The 22,890-nt window shown below is 35.5% G+C and overlaps 1 protein-coding gene across 1 annotated transcript in view; it reads right to left on the bottom strand.

Annotated features, from left to right (window-relative positions):
- The window catches only part of PSD3 (pleckstrin and Sec7 domain containing 3), a 492,408-nt gene that overhangs the window by 188,081 nt on the left and 281,437 nt on the right, over nucleotides 1-22,890 (bottom strand). The window contains exon 10 of the mRNA XM_028124024.2: nucleotides 4,123-4,166. Within this exon, the coding sequence (XP_027979825.1) occupies nucleotides 4,123-4,166 (44 nt within the window). The remainder of the gene's footprint in view (nucleotides 1-4,122; nucleotides 4,167-22,890) is intronic.

Below are 22,890 nucleotides of genomic sequence, written 5' to 3'. Positions count from 1 at the left end.
AAAAATAATGAGGTACCTAGGAATAAACCTAACCAAAGAGGTGAAAGACCTGTATCCTGAAAACTATAAAACACTGATGAAAGAAATTTAAGATGATGCAAAGAAACAGAAAGACATTTCATGCTCATTGGATCAGAAGAACTGGTATTATTAAAATGTCTGTACTGCCCAAAGCAAACTACACATTTAATGCAATCCCATCAAAATATCAACAGTATTTTTCACAGAACTACAACAATCTTAAAATTTGTATGTAACCACAAAAGACTCCAAATAGCCAAAGCAACCTTAAAAAGAAAAGCAAAGCTGGAGGCATCACAATCTGGACTTCAAGTTATATTTCAAAGCTGTAGTGATCAAAACAGCATGGCACTGGCACAAAAACAGACACACAGAACAATGGAACACAATAAAATCCCAGAAATAAACCCACAATTATATGATCAACGAATCTTCAACAAAGCAGAAAAGAACGTGTGATGGAAAAAAGACAGCCTCTTCAACAAATGGTGTTGAGAAAACTGGACAGCATTATGTAAAAGATTGAGACTGAACATTAAACCATACACAGGAATAAATTCAAAATGGATTAAGAAGCTAAATGTGAGATCTGACTCCATAAAAGCCCTAGAAGAGAACATAGGCAGTAATTTCTCTGACACTGGCTATAGCAACATATGTCTAGATATGTCTCCTGAAGCAACAAAAGCAAAAATAAACTATTGGGACTAAATCAAAACAAAAAGCTTCTGCACAGCAAATAAACAACCAAGAAAACTAAATGACAACCTACAGAATGAGCAAAATATTTGCAACTGACATTTCTAATAAACAGCTAGTATCTAAAATATATTAAGAATTTATAAACTCAACACCCCCCCAAAAATAATCCAATTTAAAAATGGGATAACTGAGTCCTCTTTTGATTATAAAATACCTATTAACAGCTACTAAAACTAATGTTCCTGAGAACACACTTTAGAAAACTCTGCTATATATCAATTTATGTGATTTCTTCAGATCAAGAACTAAGATTTTTCCTTGATAAATAAGTATGTGCATATAGAACACTGTGCTCACTCAGTTCTTCTTGCACCTCTCCAATCACACTTTCTCTAACTCATTTTCGTCCTATTATTTATTAATGTTGGTACCTCCCAAAGATCAGCACTTAGAATTATTCTGTCTTTTTTCACTAAGGTCCTTTTCTCAGCAATCTTTACTCATTCTTAAAACTTCATCTGCCAGATCTATAAAAAATTTTCCCAAGTATTTATATAGCTCTGATCTCTTTCCCAAATTTCAATTCAACATTTTTACTTTCCTACAGGACATTTCCACTCCATTTAGACTTTATCATCTGTCTCTGAACTTTGTCATATATTCTCCATTTCTATTAGCAACACCAGTATTTCCCTACCTACTTAGGTTTGGGCCTCTATCTTATCTTTGACTCCTCCCATACCTTTCACTGCTGTAGATATGGCTTTCACTGTTGCTTTATGTTTAGTAGTTCAGAACATTTTATAGTGTCATCCTGAGGGTTATATGAGGTTCATTAATTGTTCATCATACAAAAGAGAAAACTGAGGCATAGAGGCATGACCAGTGACCCAGCTAGTACATGCAAGAGTTGGAATTCAAACCCAAATCTATCTGATTCTGGAATTTGGGTTCCTGAACACAGTGCTCTCTTGACTTGACAAGAGGGCCACAGAAGAATTCAGTTCTTGGGGAAACTCACATGCTCAGCCATGGATTAGGCCCAAGATAAGATACTTTCTTATCATCAGGGAAATGTAAATCAAATCTGCAATGAGATATCACCTCACACCTGTCAGAATGGCTAAAATCAAAAACTCAAGAAAAAGTTTTGGAGAGAATGTGGAGATAAAAGAACCTTGTGCACTGTTGGTGGGAATGTAAACTGGTGCAGCCACTATGGACAATGGTATGGAGGTTCCTCAAAAAATTAAATATAGAATTACCATATGATCCACTAATTCTACTACTGGGTATTTACCCAAAGAATACAAAACAACACTAAATCAAAAAGATATGTGCACTTCTATGTTTATTGCACCATTACTTACAATAGCCAAGATAAGGAAGCAGCCCAAGCATCCATTGATATATGAATGAATAAAGAAGATGTGGTGTATATAATTGTATATATTACTCAGACATAAAAATGAATGAGGTCTTCCATTTGCAATAACATGGCTGGAACTAGAGGGTATAATGCTGAGTGAAGTTAAGTCGGTCAAAGAAAGTGAAATACCATATGCTTTCACTCATATATGGAATTTAAGAAATAAAACAAATGAACAAAGAAAAAAGAGACAAACCAAAAAACAGACTCAACTACAGACTCAACTAACTGGTGATTAACAGAGGGGAGGCGATTTGGGGGATGAGTGAAATTGGTGATGGGGATTAGAGTACCCTTATCATGATGAGCACTGGGTAACATACAGAATTGCTGAATCACTATATTGTACACCTGAAACTAATATAACATTCTATGTTAACTATACCAGCATTTTTAAAAAAGATAACTTTCTTGCACCAAACTGCCATTATACATAAATATATATGAAACCTACTGTAACAAGTTCAATATATCAAAGATTTAGATTTACAAAACAGATCCTCAGGGGTACATTTATTTGGTTTTAAAAATAACTTTATAAAAGAAAAATATTCTCTCCCCTAGTATGAATATATTTACATTTCATTTTTATTAATTTTCACTAGAGGAGATATTCTGCATAGATCAGGCTATACCTTTAATATTTCAGCAAGATTCAAGTATAACATTTATGAAATTTTTCTAGTAAACCCACTTTCATTCATGACAGAGAAGTCCAAAAGTGATCACTTTGGATAGACCATGAATTCTTATTATTATCTTAATCAGTTTTCCTTGAAATGATACACTGTCTTTGAGTCTCATGATGTATATATATGTGAGATATATGTAGTCAATTGCTAACCCACTTTTTTCCAATGTACAATGAAAGAATAAAATTTATCCCCTAAGTTCCGATTCTATAAACCCAAGTTCACTGCAGACTGCTATGTTAGGTCACATGGTAGAAAAAAATATTTATGAATGCTTAATATCAGTGAAAACCAAAAATAAAATTCACATGTAGTTCTATTTGAAAAACATATTTTGACCTAATTTATGGATAACTTTAAGTAACACTTTTTTTTTTTAAAGATTTATTTATTTATCAGACAGAGAGAGACACAGCTAGAGAGGGAACACAAGCACGGGGAGTGGGAGAGGGAGAAGCAGGCTTCCCGCAGAGCCGGGAGCCCGATGCGGGGCTCGATCCCAGGACCCTGGGATCATGACTTGAGCCGAAGGCAGACGCTTAACGACTGAGCCACCCAGGCACCCAGTAACAAGTTTTTTTAAGTTAAATTCTTAATTGCTGCATTAATCTGTGAAAGTTCAGCAAGAGCAGTATTGTTGGTCTACATAGGGTTAGATATAATTTATCTATACTAGTATCTACCAAAGTATGTACCTTGAAGCAGCACTACATTATACTGTTGAAAGGTTCAGAAAACACTGCGAATTTGATTCCTCTCTTGGAGACTGGCATTGTACAAACTCCTGGAAGTTCTGCAGTTAAAAAATTTTTTTTTGCTTATTTAATCCATCGTTTCTCAAGTTTATCAATATCTTGATATAATTGGGGTCATTGGAAATAAGACTGGAAAACCTTGATCTATGATGATAGGAAGGAGGGAATTATAGTAAGTAGATGGTACCAAAATCATTTGTACTGGATTCTGGAATTACGTGATTTTATCAGATTTTCTTCTAGAATGGCTATTTTTTAAAAGGATACATTAAAAAGATAATTGTCTCTAAGCAAGGCAACTAGACTCAAAGCAAACAGAAGCAGGCTGGGTACCAAGAAAAAGACATGGGATACTCAGGGTTTACTTAGGTTTTATACAGAGTATGTTAGACACTGGTGTAAAATGAGAACTGGCCATGCATATTTAATCCTTCTCTAAGATCACCCTCTAAAGCACAAAGAAAGACAGTAAGAAAAGGACAAGTAGTTCATTTATTAAAATGCTGACATCCAGCATACTCACACTGCCCATTCAAGCTTCTCATTCTTAATAGAGTTGTACAGAGCCTGTAAAGAGAGAAAACAAGATGGAATTATTCTTTTCATTCTGTTCAATATTTTTAATTCAGCAAATGACCAAAGCCAAAAGGAATCAGCAAGCAATTCCTAAGCCCCTTGTTAGTCACCCGTCGGCTCTGAAAGATAAGGACAGGTGAGGCAAATAAGCATAGGGTAAGCAGCCTTTTGTGAAACAGATTTTGCACAAAGTAAAAAATGGCTTTTATAAATAAGACATGCAACACTGTATTATATTTTACCATAGTAAAATATTAGGATATGATTAAAATTAGACCATGTACTCTATTTTCCTTATTCAAAATATGATCTTGTAGTTTCATTAGTTTGGATACTGAAGTATGCATATCTTTTTCATTGATGTAATAAATTTAACTGTTTTCACAACATTTTAATGAGTAAGATACATGTGAGGGGGACTGAACCTAGGGTATGGAACCCATCTTAGAATAATTTCAGAGTTTCTATACCAATGACTTATGCAGTTGTTATCAGTCTAACTTCATAATTGTGCTTTACAGTTAGTAAGTGCTATCCTGATGGATGTGAGGTGGTGGAGGGGAAAGACAGAAAACTAGAGTTTTGGTAACAATAATGACAGTCAGCCTGATTCTCCCTGATTCTCCCAGATAAGATCCTTGTAATCAAGTTGTTCCACTATGACAACCACCCAAGAAAATGCTACTCCACATCTGTGCTTTCTTAATTTTGAGTAAGATGTAAAAGACAACACAAATGTATCTTTAAGCTATAAAACTACCACAACAAGTTATACTGAAGAAAAGGATATGTGTATCGTAACATTATAATGATGCTGGAATGTTCTTCTTCAAAGAACTTGGACCAACTCGACTGACTCACCGAAGACTCAGTACAAATATATTTAGGTTACAGATTTTATATTACTTGAGATTTAATTCATGTATCCTTAGCCAGCATTTTCACAAACTCTGTGGGAATTTTGCAGGGTGGCTACCACAGTCAGTTTAAATACTGGATAATTATGAAGCTAATAAAAATTAGGAGGCATTTCATCATTAACAGGACATGGTAAAACGTGTCCTCAAATACAAAACTGATAGAACATCAAATTAAAATAAGGGGTAAATTGAGGCACAAAGACCATGCTATAAATTGGATGTTCTTTTTGAGGAACTCAAATTTACTGAAGAACTACAACAACCTGTTGTTTAAATGTCTCATGAGACTGCACTTATTTAGATGTGCAGAGAGAGAAGATGTCTAACTCAAGCCTCAGAAACTCTTGCTGGATAAATGCCTTTTAAATGGGTTCCATTATTTGCATGAGCATTTTGAACCCACAAGTAATAGTGAGCTGAGAAACTGCAATTGAAAAAAGACAGATCATTAAATGTTCTTTATATACTATCATACTCAAAATTACCTAGAGTAATTTAACAATGTAGTAAAGATAAAAAAAAATCTATTCATAAAGGTAGATACTTGACAATGATATCTAAGCATCTAAAAATTTTCTAATATATTCATTTCTGTCCTAAAGCGAGTTTTTTCAAATTTTCTGCTCATGAGAATATTTTTGCTTAATGAGGTACTGAGTTCCAAAATAGAAAACTCTTGTTCAGATGCATATCATGCAACAAAAATCTTTTATAAAGTATTCTGTAAAATTCAACAAACTTGTCATATTGTAGTCCTCTCCCAGTGTATATATTATAACATGACAAATCTAAAAAGTGGATGTTATGCTTATCCTTTTCCAACTGCAAAATTACAAAGGGATTTGCTTGAATCTTTCTGGTGCTTTATAATGACACACTATTTTTCTTAAAAAAAGGAAAATATGCTTTGCAAATGCATCTAACATTTATATATCCTTCGTCACAACTTCCTATCCTTTTACCTATTAGCTTAGTAAAGAACTGACTCCTCTTTAGCCCCACAGTCCTCCCTTCCATTCTCGTGCAACCTAGACCCCATGCTCTATCACATCAACCAGTCTTGTTATTATTAATATCTTCAACTTCTTTGTCCCACTGCCTCTCTGCTATACCAAAAAAAGACACTGAAACTCTTGACCAATCCTATTCTGACTTCTCCACATTTATACCGCGTATATTAGCTAAGGTTTCTTTAGTTTCAAATACAAATACCTAAACTCTAGCTACCTTATGCATTAGGGGGACCTAATAGTGTATGTAATAGTTTATGTGGCCAAATCATAAAAAGACAGGGTGGGGCTGGCCTCAGGGACACAGGCATTTAAAACTCTCCTCCTCTCCTCTCAACTATTCTCTTTCCACCCCAAACATCTCCACTCCTTGTTTCTTTACTACACAAGAAATATGTCTACAACAAGCAACCCCCATTTACATCTTTTATGTCTTTCAACAAGAAAAAACAGTTCTTTCTCCTAACTCCAATTTGAAGATTCTAATTGGTGTGGTTTAGATCACCTATCCTCCCCATGGACTAATCCCTGTAGCTGGAAGGTGAAATATGACTGGGCCCAGCCCTGAAGTCAAGGAGGTTGGGGTATATATTAAAGAAGGGGTAGCACTGACCTAGCCACTAGTGTTATCCTCCTGAGCTTCACAGCCTCCCCTATTTGTAGGTGACTAATTCAGCACTAAGGGTGAAAATTGAACAAGAACACAAATTAATGCCATTGAATATTCATCATCTCAAACTTCAGGAGAGGCTGATTCATGAGCCTCCTTCAACTCTTTGCCATCTTCCCTAAAATGTACCCACAATGGCATCTATTTTTTCTGCCTTTCTGATGGTAAGGGAAGGGATCCTCTAAAATTGGTCCTGATACCTTCCCTTTCTGTGGTAACATCTCCTCCTTTACTAGCGCCTTTCTATTAGCTTTCAAACATGTGCAAGTCTCTCTAAACCCCAGTTCTGCAATTTAGTTACCACCCTTTGTTCCTCAGCCTGCTATTTTAGCTAAATTTCTGAGATAAGTTTCTGCAATTCATATCTCCACTTAATGTCTTCTCTTCAACTCAGGCAATCTTGCTTTCATTCCTGTTCCTCCATTAAAAACTGATCACAATAAATGCATCCGATTCTTTTATGCTAAATTCAAGCCACTTTTCAGTGTTCCTGCATCACTTTGCCTGTCAGCAGCACTGAATACTCTCAAATATTTTCTTCCTTATTTTCTGTGACACAATACAGTCTCCTGAATTTTCTCCTAACTCTTTGGATAATCCCCATTACTCACATCTTTCTCACCTTATCACTTAAATGTAGGTGAGCCTAAGGGTTTATCTTCAGCCCATGTGAACTCTTGTGAACATTAGATCCATATGTCAGATGCACCTGGATGTTTCCAAAGCACCACAAACTCAGTAAAGAGGAACTAAGGCATGAAGACCTAAAAGTGAAAATGTACTCTCAAACTTGGTAACCTTAGTATAAAGTATTTAATTTTTTGAGTGTGGAAACACTATACATAAAGCCCAAGTAAAGGTAGTTTACAGTAATATAAAATATATCCAAGTCAGAATCCTAGGACTGCCAGAATTTTTCTATCAACTATTTCATCCACAATACTATTATATTCCTATCATACAAGCAAGAAAGTTCCAAGTTAAAATCATATTTGTATTTGCCTACTAATGGCATAGGGACAAATCTTTTAGTAATAATGTTTTTGGGATGAATTGTAACAACTCTCTAATTCCTACTCAAGAAACAACAAAATGGAATTTCACAGCTGACAGGGGCCTTAGAAATCATAAAACAAATTCTTCCTTTTATAGATTAAAGAAAATGAAGTCATATGTTAATTAACTTCTCTCAAGGTCCAATAGCTGTTTTTCATAAGCTCTGACTCAGAAATCACATTTTTCAGAAATCAATTGACTATATTTATTCAACTAAATATATAATATATATATAATATATATAAATAAATTCAACTAAATCTTTTATCAACTAAAACTAACTACACTGTCTCCTCCTAAGACCAAACTTTACAGCACCGTAAATGCCTGGCTTGTCAAGACCCATGTGAAAAGGTAACAAGGCTTGTGCCTCTCTCAGAATACATTCAAGAACGGTGGTCATTGTAATATTCTAATGGATGAGCTTTCAACAAAAGTCACTGTTGCTAGGACACATGCTTGAAATGCCTTTGTTGGTGACCATGACTGGTTTGCCACACTGATCCTATAGTCTCAGTCCACTTACAACTAAAGGTATCTGCCATATAAATGGCTGAAACTGGAGATGTAGTCTATAGCCCAGGAAAATAATTTATCCCTAGCTATGTAAGGGGTTATTTGACCTAGCTCCAAGAGAGCAAGGTTTGTGGGCAAACATTGTCATGAAAGGCTGTTTCGTGTGGCCCAGTGGCCACAAATTGATAGTTGGGGATAAATCAACCTTAATGGGCCACAGTAACCCATATATATTATATGCAGTAAGGTAATAACCAGTTGTGGTGGGCTAAATAATGGACCCTCAGATGATGTCCAGGTCCTAATCCCTGGAACATGTAAACATTTCTGTATATAGCAAAAAGACTGCAAATGTGATTAAGTTAATGATCTTGAGATGGGGAGGGTATCTGGGCTGGGTGGTGTCCAGAGAGGATGGGAGGGCGAGATTTAAGAAAGACAGAAGAAGAGAAGGCAATGTGAAGATGGACACAGAAATTGGATACAGACACAAGTGAAGGAATGCCAGCAACCACCATAAGTTGGAAGAGGCAGAGATTCTCTCTGAGACACTCCAAAGGGAGTGCAGCATGTTGACAACTTGATTTCAGACTTCTGGCCTCCAAAATTAGGAGAAGATATATTTCTGTTGTTTTAAGACTCCAAGTTTGTGGTAATTTGTTATAGCAGCCCTAGGAAACTAATACACAAAGGTATAAATGGAAGACAGATATCTGAGTAAAGAAAGGTTGCTTTTCAGAAATATTTCCAGAGTCAGTCCCTAGGTAAAACAATCTTTTACCATAGTGGTTGCCAAAATCAGTCAAGGAATTTTTTAATAATATTGATTACTGAGCCCCATCCCAGATCTACTGAATCAGATTCCCAGTTGAGAAAATATATGGATATTTCTAAATGCTCTACTCCTGACGCTGGTATGAGTCCTTCGTTAAAAACCACTGCTTTGCAAGTTTACCAATCGTTTAATTTTTTTAAAGATTTTATTTATTTATTTGTCAGAGAGAACACACAAGCAGGGGAAGCGGCAGGCAGACGGAGAATCCCCGCTGAGCAAGGATCCCAGGACCTCGGGACCATGACCTGAGTTGAAGGCAGGTGCTTAACTGACTGAGCCACCCAGGTGTCCCTACCAATCATTTCTTTAAGTGAAATTCCTGCAACTTAAACCCAGGAGCTAGACAACAATCAAATGCCTCCACTGAGACTAAACAGGTCAGAATGATTCTTCAAATTTGAAGTTCATTAAATTTTAAGAATGAGAAAGCAGAAGTAAATTGCTTAAATTACAGAGATCAAGGTATCTTGGTCTAAATTTACTTTTAAGGCTTTGTTTCTAACTTTTGTTTGTCATTGACATGATAAAATGCAATTTTATTCAAGGCTCAACACCATCACTGACAGCCCACGCATGGTTTTCTGAAGTTTTCCCCATTACCATGCATTGTGTAACCTGAGTTTCTCTGTCTCTCTCTCCCTCCCTCTCCCTGTCTCCCACCCCTCCCCACACAGAGGCACATTTTGCAATCTATCATATTCATGTATTTTAGTTCAATCATCTCTAACCTCCAATGATATTTTTTCCCATGTGTTCTTTCAATTATTATACAAATTACACAGGATAAATTGGATAGCTTCCTACTGCCTTTAGTGAGACAGACAGTGACCACAATGAAATTTGTACCCAGGAAGAATTATGACACCATTAACACCAGGGCTATCTTTTCCAAGTACAATATTCATGCAGATATTCAGATCAAGCAGACTTTTAAGTATAAAATTAAATATGCACTACTTGAAGTTATTATCAAAGAGAGACTATGTTTGAAAAAGACACTATTTAAAAACTAATGATAAAACTAGTAACCAAATGAACTTCAAATTGTTTAGAGAAACTCAAAATATGTTAAAGAAATGGTGCTCTATTTTTATTTTCTTCTCTATGCCTTAAAATAATATTGAAAAACTGCATTACCCCCCTCATTAGAGGCTTCCCTAAAACCAGTATTTAGAATGGACTTTTTGTTTGCCCCTTCTATTCCTGGAGGATTTCACGTGTATGCAATGTACCAAATAAGATTATGGGTGAAAGCTATATCCCCCTTCTTTTTTTAAGTGGCAGAAGGCAACTGTCAAGTAGAGGTAAAAAAAGAATAAACAGCCTGAAGTTTTGACCACAGAGCATTCATAGGGTAGATCCATTTTAGGGAGAAATACTAAAGATGAGTTTCTCGAAATTGATTTCCCTTTAAACCACCTGTGTTCCCAAACCCACTAGACAATTTTCATGTATCCAAGTTTAAAGAGCACTACATTAAAGAACATATATTCACAAGCAACATCATAAACATTCATCTCTAGTTTTTACTCAGGGTGACAGAAGCATGCTCAATATAAAGTAACTGATTTTGAGTTTATTTCCACATCTACAGTCAGATCCAGCCACCATATAAACAGAATCAAAATCTATGTCTTGAACAATTAACTCGAACCTTCTGTTGTGGTGCACTTACAAACCCAGCCAGCAATGGCAGAAATATCGAACCATTATCTGTCTGACTCAATTGAGTAGACATGCCAGCAAAAACCCATAATAGACAGTAGAAAACAAACTTAAATATATGCTTTTGTTATTGAAAGGGAATCTGAGGTATAATTAATATGTATAATTCATCACATAATAAACATTTTTGAGAACATTCTATTGGCTGGAGGGACATTATGCTGGGTGCAGATAAATATATTCTGCCTTCAGGGGCCTCTTATGTAAGGGTGACAAAATGTGATGCTAAACCTGATTGAACTTTACCTAATGGAGAATTAGTCAGCTAACAGAGTCAACTAACTTTGCTTCCTATTTACAAAGTGCAAGATGCTTTACACACACAGTATCTAATATCTGATTTATATTAAATGTATTTTCTTTAGAGAAAAATTTTATAGAAGGAAACCATATCCAATCTCCGGATCTAAGGATTTAAAGTGTGGGGGGTGAGCATCTGACTGACATTAACTTTTTAAAGATTTTACTTATTGGGCGCCTGGGTGGCTCAGTTGGTTAAGCGACTGCCTTCGGCTCAGGTCATGATCCCAGAGTCCTGGGATCGAGTCCCACATTGGGCTCCCGGCTCAGCGGGGAGCCTGCTTCTCCCTCTGACCTTCTCCCCTCTCATGCTGTTTCTCTCTCTCTCCCTCTCTCAAATAAATAAATAAAATCTTAAAATAAATAAAGATTTTACTTATTTATTTGACAGAGGGAGAGAGAGAGAGAGAGAGAGAGAGAGATTTAATTCTCTAAGGGGGAGGAGAACACTGCCTGAATGCCTGTTGTCAAATGTATCTTTGTGAGCTAAAATAGAAACCACCATTCCTTCATTATTACTGAAGGGAAAAGAAATGCAGCCAAAGATAATACTAAATAGGCACACAAAAGATTTGGTGAGCAGCTCTGGAGGTACCACTAAACCAAACATGAAAATAAATAAAACTGTAACTCCTAATTATCATTTCTACTATAGCAATACTCCAAACAAATACACACACACGTATTTTTGTTCGTTCATTTTGAGGGACAGGTTGGTCAATAAGGTGTTATGAGAATTTACACAGAGCACATTCCTCCTAAAGTGCCTTAACTACACCTTACAATTGCTTCCCATTTGACTAGCTGCTGCGTCTTAGGGAAAATTTCTTAAATATGCTAGTATGAATAACACTATTGCAAATGTAAGCAAAAATTTAAGTAGTAAATAGCCACTAAGTTCCTTTTTTCTGTTTAAATTGAGGTATAATTAACATAGAACATTATGTTAGTTTCAGGTGTACAATATAATGATTCCATATCTGTACTAAGTTCCTTATTAAGTAACAATTTTAAGTAGAATTTTTTTCCACTTGTTAAAACTGTAAACAGATCCCCTAACATAATAAAGGCCCCATATATGACAAGTGCACAGCTAACATAATATTCAACAGTGAAAAGGCTCAAAACTTTTCCTCAAGTCAGGAAAAAGACAAAGATGTCTATACTTGCCACTTTTACTGACCATAGTATTGGAAGTCCCAGCCAGAGCAATTAGGTAAGAAAAAGAAATAAAAGACATTCAAGTTGGGGAAATAAAAAAAAGAAGTAAAGCTGTCATTATTTGCAGATGACATGATATTACATATAAAAAACCCTGAAGACTCCATAAAAAAAAAAACAACTATTGGATCTAATAAAAGAGTTCAGTAAAGCTGTAGGATACAAAGTCAATATATGAAAATCTGTAGTGTTTCTATACACTAATAACAAAGTATCAGAAAGAGAAATTAAGAAAATAATTCCATTTATAACTATATCAAAAAGAATATAATACCTAGGAGTAAATTTCACCAAGAAGGTAAAAGACCTATACAGTGAAAACTGGAAGATATTAATGAAAGAAACAATAGAAGACACAAATAAATGAAAAGATATTATGTGTTCAGGGACTGGAAGAACACTGTTAAAATGTTTGTTGTACCCAAAGTAGTCTATGAAGCAGTGCAATCCAAATAGAAGTTCTAATGGCTTTTTTTTTCACAGAAATATAACCAACAATCTCTAAAAGATGGAAAGAACCACAAAAGACCTCCAACAGCCAAAGCAACCTTGAGAAAGAAGAACAAAGCTGGAGGCATCACACTCTCTGATTTCAAACTATATTACAAAGCTACAGTAATTAAAATAGTATGATATTGGCATAAAGACAGAATCACAGAACAACAGAACAGAAAGCCAAGAAATAAACCCACATATGTATGATCAAATAATTTATTACAAAGAAGCCAAGAATCTAAAATGGAGAAAGTACATTCTCATCAATAAATAGCACTGGGAAAATTGGACAGCTATATGCAATGGAATGAAACTGGACCACTATCTCACACCATACATAAATTTTAACACAAAATGGATTACAGATTTGACTATAAGGCCTAAATCCTAAAACTCCTAAAAGAAAACACAGAGGGTAAGCTTTTTGATGCCAGTATTGGTAATGATGGTTTTGGACTTGGCACCAAAAAGCAACAATAAGTGGGACCGTATCAAATGAAAAAGTTTCTGCGCATCAAAGGAACCATCAACAAAATGAAAAGGCAACCTATTGAATGGGAAAAAATATTTGCAAATCATATATGTGATAAGGGGTTAATATCCAAAATATAATACACATAACTCAACAGCAAAAACAAAAAACAAAAAAACCCAATCCAATTAAAACATGGGCAGAGGATCTAAATAGGCGTTTTTCCAAAGAGGATCTGAATAGACACTTTTTTTTTCCCGAAAGAAGACATACAGATGGCCAGCATGAAAGGATGCTCAACATCACTAATCATTAGGGAAATGTAAATCAAAACCACAATGAGTTATCACCTCACACCTGTTAGAATGGCTAGTATCAAAAAGACAAGAGATAACAAATGCTGGCAAGGATGCACAGAAAAGGGAACCCTTGTGCACTGTTGGTGGGAATGTATACTGGTGCAGCCACTATGGAGAACATTATGGAGGTTCCTCAAAAAATTAAAACTAGAGCTATCATGTGATCCATGTAATTCCACTTCGAGGCATTTATCCAAAGAAAATAAAAAGTACTAATTCAAAAACATATGCAGCCCCATGTTCACTGCAGCATTATTTACAATCACCAAGATATGGAAACAACCTAGATATCCACTGACAGATGAGTGGATGAAGTGTGGCATATATATATAATGGAATATTATTCAGCCATAAAAAGAGTGAAATCTTGCTATCTGATACAACATGGACGGACCTGGAGGGCATTATGCTAGATGAAACAAGTCAGACAGAGAAGGGCAAATACTGTATGATATCACTTATACGTGGAATCTAAAACAAAACAACAACAAAAAACCAAGTTTGTAGATATAGAGAACACACTAGTGGTTGCCAGACTGAGGGGTGAATAAAATGGGTGAAGGGGGTCAAAAGGTACTAACTTCCAGTTATAAATTAAGTTACGGGGATGTAATGTATAGCATGGTGAATATAGTTAATAATACTCTATTGCATATTTGAAAGTTGCTAAGGGAGTAGATTAAAATTCATCATCACAAGAAAAAAAATTTTCCTAAGTATGTAAGGTGATCATTTCACAATATACACAAATATCAAGTCATTATGTTGTACACCTAAAACTTATCACAGACTACATGAATTGATAGTCAGTAGTTCAAATTATCCTTTAACACATCACTAAATCTTTATAAACTGTTTCAAATGGCATATATCACATAATTCATATTTATTGTATCACTCTATTGTACAATAACTACAACAAATATTCTATCATATGCTAATATGTCAGAGGAAATTTTTTTTTAAAGATTTTATTTATTTGAGAGAGAGAGAAAGCACATGGGGGGAGGAGGGTCAGAGGGAGAAGCAGACTCCCTGCCGAGCAGGGAGCCCGATGCAGGACTCGATCCAGGGACTCCAGGATCATGACCTGAGCCGAAGGCAGTAGCTTAACCAACTGAGCCACCCAGGTGCCCTGTCAGAGGAAATTTTTAAGTAACTTTTTTAAACTACTTTTTATAATTATCAATGATATTTTTTCCTATAATAGTATAATACATAGTATAAATATTTATACAAAATAGTACAGTTTCCTTCTTCACTACTAGAAGACTATAATTCCTATTGTAACATCAATAGTACAGTATAATAGTTGTAACACTTGTAACAATATAGTATAAACAAATCTCTTAAGACTATTCACTCTTTCATTCATATATTCAGTCAATAAATATTTACTGAGTCTTTACTACCTTTCAGGCTGTCAGGTATTAATATAGGCACTGAAAAGTCCAGTGGTGAAAAACACAGGCAAAGAACTTAGATTCAGTGGGGGTGGAAACAGACAATAAAGGAATAAGAAAACAAACACATCAAAATGATTCTATCATTTTCTGGTAGACTTCCAGATAATTATCATAAGGTATTTAATATAAGGTAACTTAAAAGACTAGCTTTCAACCGGATGGATAAGAAAACCTCTATACAAGGAAATTTAATATGAATGACAAGGAGCAGCCACACAAAGATAAACGGAAGATCAGTAAGCAGCTCCTTGGTATAACTGAGCATGGTGGGTCTGAAGGCCTGTGGTAAGGGCAAATAGGTAGACAGGTCACATAGAGCTTTTTGACCAGAAAACAAAGAACTTCTGTGTGTGTTGGGCAACCATGGAGGAGAGACCTGCTCTAGTTCATGTTCTTAAGGTCACCCTGGTTTCTGTGTGGAGAAAGAACTAGAAGAGAGCAAGGGAAGTGGCAGAAAGACTGGTGGGTAGAGATGATGTGACCTGGACTGAGGTGATGGCAGTGGCAGATTTGGGATGTATCAGGCTATCTTCCTAAATTATGGGAGAAGGGTGGCCCATTTTTGCATGCCTCAAGCACAAATAAAAAATTGGATAAGACTTTTTTTTTTTTTTAATTTGTTTGACAGAGAGAGACAGTGAGAGAGGGAACACAAGCAGGGGGAGTGGGAGAGGGAGAAGCAGGCCTCCCGTGGGACAGGGAGCCCAATGCGGGGCTCGATCCCAGGACCCTGGGATCATGACCTGAGCCGAAGGCAGACACTTACCAACTGAGCCACCCAGGCGCCCCTGGATAAGACAGTTTTAACAATAGCACCAGAGATATATTCTCACCCATTAGTATTTAAAGTCATTTAAATTAAAAAAGTAGATATATTAGAATATATTGCTAAAAGAAGAAAGTAAGGTGCAAAACAGTGCACATGTGTACATATAAATATAAATATATGCTTACACAGAACATTTCTGAAATACAGAAGAAACCATTGACAGTGACTGCCTTTGGAGAGGGCGACTGGGGAAATGGGGTGAGAAGAGTTTTCAATGTAAAATCTTCTGTACTATTCAAATGTTTACCACACCATGTATACGTTACTTCAACTGAAAAACTAGATACTAAATTTTAAACTTCTTGCACATGTAATCAAGTCTTCTGCCTCTCTTTAGTCTCCACAATGCCTCATAAATTGTCTCGACCACAGCCAGTGTTTAAAAAAAAACAAAAAAAAACTGTTGAGAAGCCAAAGATCTCAATGATGATAATCCTAATACAACAATTATGATGGGAAACAGTAAACATAGAAAAAAGAACAATGGACTAGAAATCAGTAGAATTGTATCAAACCTGCCTCTTGAATCAGCTGTTACGACTTGGGGCCACTAACACTAAACCTCTGCTTTCTTCATCTGTAAAGATAGTATAACACCTACCTCACAGAATTGTGAAAATGATATGAAACCATTTGTACTCTGGTTAAGTGACACATAAATAAAAAGTACTACTTTTGTTACATGCAGTCTACTCCTGTCCTCCTCAGATTTTATAGAATATTTGAATTTAAATATCCAGAATCTATCCATTCCATGCCCCTTAGCCAATCAATACCCCATGGCAAACATATGCTGGGCATTAGAAGAATCACTTATTTTGAATCAAATTGGCAGTTTGGCATCATGGACAAATTATGCCAACAAACTAACATTTACTGAGTAGTTAACAAGTGCCAAGACCTGTTCCTAGGGTTATACATGACCTACATCATTTACTCTTTTTACCACCACCCATGGGTATTATTCCCATTTTACAGAGAAGGAAAATAGAGTGCAGAGGTTAAGTAAAGTGCTGCTAAGAGGCCGATCTCAAAATGGAATCATAGGCAGTTTGACTCTAAAGCCTTTATAATTTTTTCCTTGACCTTTGATTTCTTTTAAAAATATAGGCATTCACTTCCTATTTCTAACTCTGTGTATGCTAACTAGCCTAGGCTATATAATTCCTCCTCCCCAAATTTTAAAAGACAAGAGTACAAGTCTCTGACCACTCAGACTAGCATACTCTTCACCCAAGGATCTTAGAATTTGGCACAGAACTCCAACTGGATGTCTAACAACATTTTAGGGCTAGAGTCCTCTTTGTTTTAGGATGCCAGGCTAGATGTCTGACAACTGAAGGAAGGTCTTCCATATATTTGACATTTACTGAGTGCTACTATGTGCTGGACTCTGAACTGAGCACTTATGTACATTATTTAACTTAACATTCTATAGGTATAATTTACTCCATTCATCTTAAAGCTGGGAATAAGGCAGACTGTGACTTGCTGAATGCTGTAGGTTGTCAGATCAAGTGCAGGATGCCCAGTTAAATGGGAAGTTCAGATAAACAACGAATGACTTTTTTTTTTTAGCATAAATATGTCTCCAAATTTTGCATGAAATATTTATGCTAAATATTATAATTTATCTGAAATTCACATTTAGCTGGGTTTTCTGTATTTTTATTTGCTAAATCTGGCAACCTTTATCCTAGTGACAGAGTTATTAGTAAGTGGCAAAACTGGAACTCAAACATAGGACTATGACTCCAGAACCCATGTTTTTATTCACTACTTTACAGTTTCTTCTTTGTCCTTCCTCAAATGAACTTGCCATGACCCTGTCAAAACACTCTTAAGAAGAGGATATGTATCTCAGGTAGAAGAGGGTATTCTAAGTGAGATTCTCATGAAAGATGGAAAGACTGCAACATATATTTTAAAAGGACCCTCCATTTTCAAACCAATGTGGGCATTAAAAACTAGTATCCAAAAACATTATATAGGTGTAACTTAATAGAACAAGCCTTAGAGCTAGACAGCTTGGGAAAAGTTAATGTAACTATGTTCTTAGTGAATCACCACCTTCTTCCATGTGAGTTATGATGAACTTCCAAAATATTCTTCAGCAAATGTTTAACTATTTTCTGACTTGATTCAGACTATTCATGATTTTCAAACTCACTACATTTATAATTACCTCCTGGTTTTGCTTTTAATTCTTATATCCTAATCCTCTGGCACTATAACAAAAACTTGTCTGGATTTGGATAGCTAAGCCATTCTTTTGAAAAAATATACCAATAACCAATAACTTCAAAGAAGGTTCTGAATTATACCTGCCCTAATCAGTTCTTAGACCTTCCTGCTGGTAAACCTTATTGTTAAGAACTGCAAGGCTTGTACCATAATAAAAATGCTTCATAATTTTAGAACATAAGGAAAACAAATTCTAAGCTTCTTTATAAATTGCATGCAGTATTGTTTAAATACCTGAGAAAAATGATCAACTATTTAATGATTATGGACATGATGGTAAAGTTAATGTACACAGTTAAAAAACTGTTTGGTGGGTAACATGCAGATTTCTTTTTACAAAAAGCTTGTAAAAAAAATGATCATTAGGAGACTCTGACATTTAGAGAGAACACCAGGCATGGCATTTGTTCTCTGTCATTTCCGTGGATTAGACAAAGCAAGGAAAGACAAACCAAATGGAACTAGATTTTATCCAAAAACAATCAATACAGCCAAATTAAATGATCTAATCTAGTGACTATCAGGTTTTTGGATCTCATAAACAGGAAAATTTTCTAAAGAGGTTTTGGGAACCCACATGGAATTGCCAAGTTTTAAATTTTGCCAAGTGAGGAAATAAATTTTTAAAAACAAACCAAACCACAACACTACTACTGTCATCATTCCATAAAAATAAGTAACAAGGACAATCTCAAATAAAGGAATGTTTCCCAAGAGAGGACCAGTCTTTCATGACCATTTTTACTACAGACAGAAAATTTTGACAGCGACCAGTAGCAGAACATGATCTAGTCCCATAACTGCTAAAATATAGTGTCTTGGGAAAGATGTAACTTTTAAAAAAGTAGTCTCTGTTTTTTGGCATTTGCTAAACAAGTTAATTAAGATACACAAACCATTTTATTTTTTGAATTTTTTATGCTTTCCCAAATTTTTAAAAATTTTAACTTTGTAATTCCAGTTAGTTAACATACATAATTCCAGTTAGTGTTGCATTAGTTTCAGGTGTAAAATACAGTTTTGAACAATCCATACATCACCCAGTACTCATCACAACAAGTGCACTCCTTAATCCCCAGCACTTATTTAACCCATCCCCTCACCCTCTGGTACTCATCAGTTTGTTGTCTATAATTAACAATCAGTTTCTTAACTCCTCTCTCGCTTTTTCCCTTCGCTCATTTGTTTTGTTTCTTAATTCCACCGTCAGTGAAATCATATGGTATTTGTCTTTCTCTGACTGACTTATTTTGCGTTGCATTATACTCTCTAGCTCCATTTGTGTCATTGCAAAAGGCAAAATTTTGTTTGTGTGTGCGTGTGTGTGTGTGTGTGTGCACCACAGCTTCTTTATAAACATTCATCAATAGATGGACACTTGGGCTGCTTCCATATCTTCCCTATTGTAAATAATGTTACAAACATAGGGGTGCATGTATCCCTCTGGTGTTTTTTTTTATTCTTTGGGTAAATACCCAGTAGTAGGATTGCTGGATCAAAGGGTAGATCTATTTTTAACTTTTTGAGAAATGTCCATACTGTCTTTCACAGTGGCTGCACCAAGTTTGCATTCCAACCTACACTGCATGAATGTTCCTTTTTCTCCACATTCTCACCAACACCTGTTGTTTCCTGTGTGGTTGATTTTAGCCATTCTGACAGGTGTCACGTGATATCTCATTGTAGTTTTCATGTGCATTTCCCTGAGGATTAGTGATGTTAAGGATCTTTCCATGTATCTGTTAGCCTGTTCATGTCTTCTGCCCATTTTTAAATAGATTGTTTCTTGGCTGTTGAGTTGTGTAAGTTCTTTATATTCTGGATAGTAACCTTTTATCAGATATGTCATTTGCAAATATCTTCTCCCATTCCATAGGCTGCTTTTTAGTTTTGTTGACCATTTCCTCCCCTGCTCAGAAGCTATTATTTTGATGTAGTTCTAATACTTTATTTTTGCTTTTGTTTCCCTTGCCTCAGGAGACATATCTAGAAAGAAATTGCTATGGCCAGTGTCAAAGAGGTTACTCCCTGTGTTCTCTTCTGGGATGTTTACGGTTTCAGGTCATAGTTACGTCTTTAATCCATTTTGAATTTATTTTTGTGTATGGTGCAAGAAAGAGGTCCAGTTTCTTTCTTTTGTATGTAGCTGTCCAGTTTTCCCAACACTATTTGTTGAAAAGACTTTTTCCCACTGGCTATTCTTTCCTGTGTTGTCAAAGATTAATTGACCATATAGTTATGTGTTTAGTTCTGGGTTTTCTATTCTGTTCCATTAATCTAGGTGTTGATTTTGGTGTCAGTACCATATACTTGATTATTACAGCTTTGTAATATAACTTGAAGTCCAGAATTGGGATGCTATCAGCTTTGCTTTTTTCAAGACAGTCTTTTCAAGACTGTTTTGGCTATTTGAGGTCCTTGGTGGTTCCACGCAAATTTTATGATTCTTTGTTCTAGTTCTGTGAAAAATACTCTTGGTATTTTCACAGAGACTGCATTAAATCTGTAGACTGCTTTGAGTAGTATAAACATTTTAACAATATTTGTTCTTCTGATCCATGAGCATGGAATATCTTTTCATTTCTTTGCATTGTCTTGAATTTCTTTCAGAGTATAGATCTTTTACCTCCTTGGTTAGGTTTATTCCTAGGTATTTTTGGCACAACTGTAAATGGGATTATTTTCTTAATTTTGCTTTCTGTTACTTCATTATTAGTGCACAGAAAGGCAACATATTACTGTATGTTGATTTTGTACCCTGTGACTGACTAATTTGTTTATCAAGTCTAGAGTTTTTTTGTGGAGTCTTTTGGGTTTTCTATCTAGAGTACGATGTCATCTGTAAATAGCAAAAGTTTTACTTCTTCCTTACCAATTTGGATGTGTTTTATTTCTTTTTGTTGTCTGATTGCTGTGGCTAGAACTTTTAGTATAATGTTGAATAAAAGTGGTGAGAATGGACATCCTTGTCTTGTTCCTGACCTTAGGGGAAAATCTCAGTTTTTCCCCATTTAGGATGATGCTGGCTGTGGGGCTTCATATCAGGCCTTTATTACGTTGAGGTATATTCCCTCTATCCCTACTTTGTTGAGGGTTTTTATTATGAATGGATGTTGTATACTTTGTCAAATGCTTTTATGCAGATATTGAAATAGTCATATATGGTTCTTAGCCTTTCTCTTACTGAGGTGATATATCATGTTGATGGATTCGCAAATACTGAACCACCCTTGCAACCCAGGAATAAATCCAACTTGAGCATGGTGAATGATTTTTTTTTTTTTTAAAAGATTTTATTTATTTATTTATTTGAGAGACAGATAGTGACAGAGATAGCGAGAGAGAGCACAAGCAGGGAGAAGAGGAAGAAGCAGTGTTCCCGGCTGAGCAGAGAGCCCAATGCAGGACTTGATCCCAGGACGCTGAGATCATGACCTGAGTTGAAGGCAGACGTTTAACTGACTGAGTCACCTAGGCACTCCACGGGGAATGATTTTTTAAATGTATTGTTGGATTTGGTTTGCTAGTATTCTGTGGATTTCTGCATCTATGTTCATCAGCTATACTGGCCTGTACTTCTCTTTTTTAGTGGTGTCTTTATCTGGTTTTAGTATTGGGGTAATGTTGGCCTCATAGAATTTGGAAGTTTTTCCAACCTTTTCTAGTTTTTGAAATAGTTTCAGAAGACTAGGTATTAACTCTTCTTTAAATGTTTGGTAGAATTTGCCTATGAAGCCATCTGGTCCTGGATTTCTGTTTGTTGGGAATTTTTTGAGTATTCAGTTTCTTTACTGGTTATCAGTCTGTTCAAATTTTCTGTTTCCTCTTGCTCAGTTTTGGTAATTTATACGTTTCTAGAAATTTATCCATTTCCTCTAGGCTGTCCAATTTCTTGACATGTAGTTTTTATAATATTCTCTTATAATTATTTGTGTTTCTGTGATGTTGGTTGTTATTTCTTCTCTCTCATTTGTGATTTTATTTATTTGAGTCCTTTCTCTTTCCTTCTTGATATGTCTGGCTAGCGGTTTATCAATTTTATTAATTCTTTTCAAAGAACCAGCTCCTGATTTTTTGATCTGTTCTTTGGTTTTTTACTTTCTATTTCATTTATTTCTGCTCTATTCTTTATTATTTCTTTCCTTATGCTAGTTTTAGGTTTTGTTTGTTCTTCTTTTTCTAGCTCCTTCAGGTGTAAGGTCAGGTTGTTTATTTGAAATTTTTCTTGCTTCTCGAGGTGGGCCTGTATTGCTATAAACTTCCCTCTTGAAACAACTTTTACTATATCCCAGAGGTTCTGGACTGTGGTGTTTTCATCTTCAATTTGTTTCCATGTACTTTTTAATTGCTTCTTTTATTTCCTGGTTGACCCGTTCATTGTTTAGTTGAATGTTATTTAACCTCCATGTATTTGTGGTCTTTCTAGATTTTTTTCTCGTGTCTGACTTCTACTATCATAACATTGTAGTCAGAAAACATATGTAGCATGCCTTCCATCTTGAATTTGTTGAGGTTTGTTTTGTGGGCTAATATGTGATCTATTCTAGCAAATGTTCCATGTGCACTTGAAAATAATGTATATTCTGCTGCTTTAGGA

Source organism: Eumetopias jubatus, unplaced genomic scaffold (genome assembly GCF_037043125.1).
Source record: "Eumetopias jubatus isolate StellerSeaLion01/CBP00866 unplaced genomic scaffold, mEumJub1_p1.0 scaffold_2, whole genome shotgun sequence".
Taxonomy (NCBI): Eukaryota; Metazoa; Chordata; class Mammalia; order Carnivora; family Otariidae; genus Eumetopias; species Eumetopias jubatus.
This window is presented reverse-complemented; position numbering and strand designations above follow the sequence as displayed.